Raw genomic sequence first — 2,054 nt, 5'->3', positions numbered from 1 at the left:
CCAGCCAGCACCGCCCCCTGGTGGGCTGAGCTGGCCACACACACACACACACACACACACACACACACACACATAAATAAATAAAATTTAAAAAAAAAAGAAAGTGACTTTTAAGAGTCTCTCAGAAATGTTATTATTTGTTTTTCTCTTAAAAATGGTTTTGATATTCAATTAAATTAAGAAATAAAGGTTTACACATGTGTATAGTGACTCATTATTGTTAATCTCATGGTGTCTTAAGTGTATCCATGATTTCAAGTATACAGGTCTTCTAGAATGTTATAACAAGATTGTTTATTGTGAGAAGACTTTAGCTGCAAAAAACAAACAAAAGGTGGGGAAAAGCCTTGTGATGTCTATCTCATTTAAGGATAATTAGGTGAAATTTTTTTATGTATTAGATAGAGAAGATAGGTTAAAAGGGTTATGTTTTATCAAAACAAATATAAGCATGTCACAGGATTGTTCTGCTACAATTCTGCATATGGTTTGATGTCTAAATTTCTGTGTAAAAATGTGTGATTGTTCATTTTTAACATTCTTTTTCCTTTTTTTTTTTTTTCTCAGAACCAGGGATTAAACTCAGGCCCTTGCACTTGCCAGGGAAGCACTTATTCGACTGAGCTATCTCCCCAGCCCCAGGTTACATTTTTAGTCATATAGGATTTTTGTTTTTTGGGTTTTTGTTTTGTTTTGTTTTTTTGCAGTACTGAGGATTGAACTCAGGACCATGTGCTTGCTAGGCAAGCACTTATTCTACTGAGCTATCTGCCTGGCCCTGGTTTTTAACAATCTGTAGAGATTTAAATACTAGAATATCAATGGTTGTTGGAAAATAACAGTTCCATTTTATGTCTAAGGTGTTTGATATTCAGATAGATAGCAATGTTAAGCTCAACAGCCTCTGTTACAGGGTAATGTCACTAAGCTTCTTTTCTGGATGTTTAACAATTAAAGTTTGCAGACCAAAAATTAGAGAGATAGATGGGCTGAAAGGATAGCCAATATTTAGGCCCTTGTCCTTCAAGGTCATTGAGGACTCAGGACATAAAAGAACCTCTGCTCTGAAATCTTTTTTTTTTCCCCCCCAGGGGAGATGACTCAAGTTTATTGTTCTTAACTCTTTTCCATTTTAGGCTCCAACACTGCACAGTGCTGCCACCGGGGCCCTGGGAGGAGAAGGGGGAAAAATCACAAACTCAGGAAGTTTGGGGGAAGCCAAAGCCGCATACTTCTCAAACAAGGAAACAAGCAACGGCTCAGTCGCTGGGTACAGTGCATGGGAAACAACTGGCACACTGACAGTGGCCAAATTCAGTGTCTTGCTTCTTGGGCCCAGTCGTGGTCCAAAGTGAGTAAGTGGGCCAGGTATGGTGTGCGAAGTTGTCAGTTTCCACAGGGCGTGGGGCAGCCTCCGCCAGGGAAGGGTTCCACGTGGCTCCGGCAGGTTGAAGACAGGCGATGCCCAGGTTCGGGGTACCGCTGCTCTTTCCAGAGCGCGGGCTCGGGCAGCTTTGACCTCGTCTTCCAGCCAATCGAGGAAACGCTCCAGGGATATGGAGTAGATGGTGTAGCCATAAATGCCCAGCACCAGGGCCCCGACGCCCAGGCCGGTCACGATGTTCCGCGTACGCCGCCGTGGCAGTGTCTTCGGCCACTGAGCGAGCTGCGCCTGCCACATGAAGTGCAGCTGCGCGGGAGTGAGTTTCTCGCGAGTTGGGTCCATACGCTGAGCTAACGGAGCCTTTCCATCCTTGGCGTCCACTGGGTCACCCGCTCCCGGCGCCGCCATGTCGCCGCTCCATCAGGCTCAGGCACTGCTCTGAAATCTTGTAACTCCATTGTGACCCAAATTTTCTGATCAAGGAGATTATGGGGCCACCGAGAAAAGTGATTGACGATATATAGTGTGCCTAAGGAGAGTCACCTGGAGAGAAAATACCTCTCAGACTCTCATAGAGAGCAAATTGTTCAAGCAATGGCCATGACTCATCCAGATGGCTGACACTGACAAAAGATCTACAAGGTGCTTTATATGGTTCCCAGGCAAATCC

At 44.5% G+C, this 2,054-nt stretch overlaps 1 protein-coding gene across 1 annotated transcript; it reads right to left on the bottom strand.

The window, feature by feature from the left end:
* Positions 1–1,088: 1,088 nt before the first annotated feature.
* LOC101575024 lies at positions 1,089–1,797 on the bottom strand. Its single transcript, XM_004646328.2, has one exon. It carries the CDS (start codon positions 1,790–1,792, stop codon positions 1,133–1,135), a length of 660 nt encoding a protein of 219 aa, XP_004646385.1. The 5' UTR covers positions 1,793–1,797; the 3' UTR covers positions 1,089–1,132.
* Between the last annotated feature and the right edge of the window lie 257 nt (positions 1,798–2,054).

Source organism: Octodon degus, unplaced genomic scaffold (genome assembly GCF_000260255.1).
Source record: "Octodon degus isolate 3935 unplaced genomic scaffold, OctDeg1.0 scaffold00264, whole genome shotgun sequence".
Classification (NCBI taxonomy): domain Eukaryota; kingdom Metazoa; phylum Chordata; class Mammalia; order Rodentia; family Octodontidae; genus Octodon; species Octodon degus.
The sequence above is the reverse complement of the archived record's forward strand: the minus strand, read 5'-3'. Positions and strand labels throughout refer to the sequence as shown.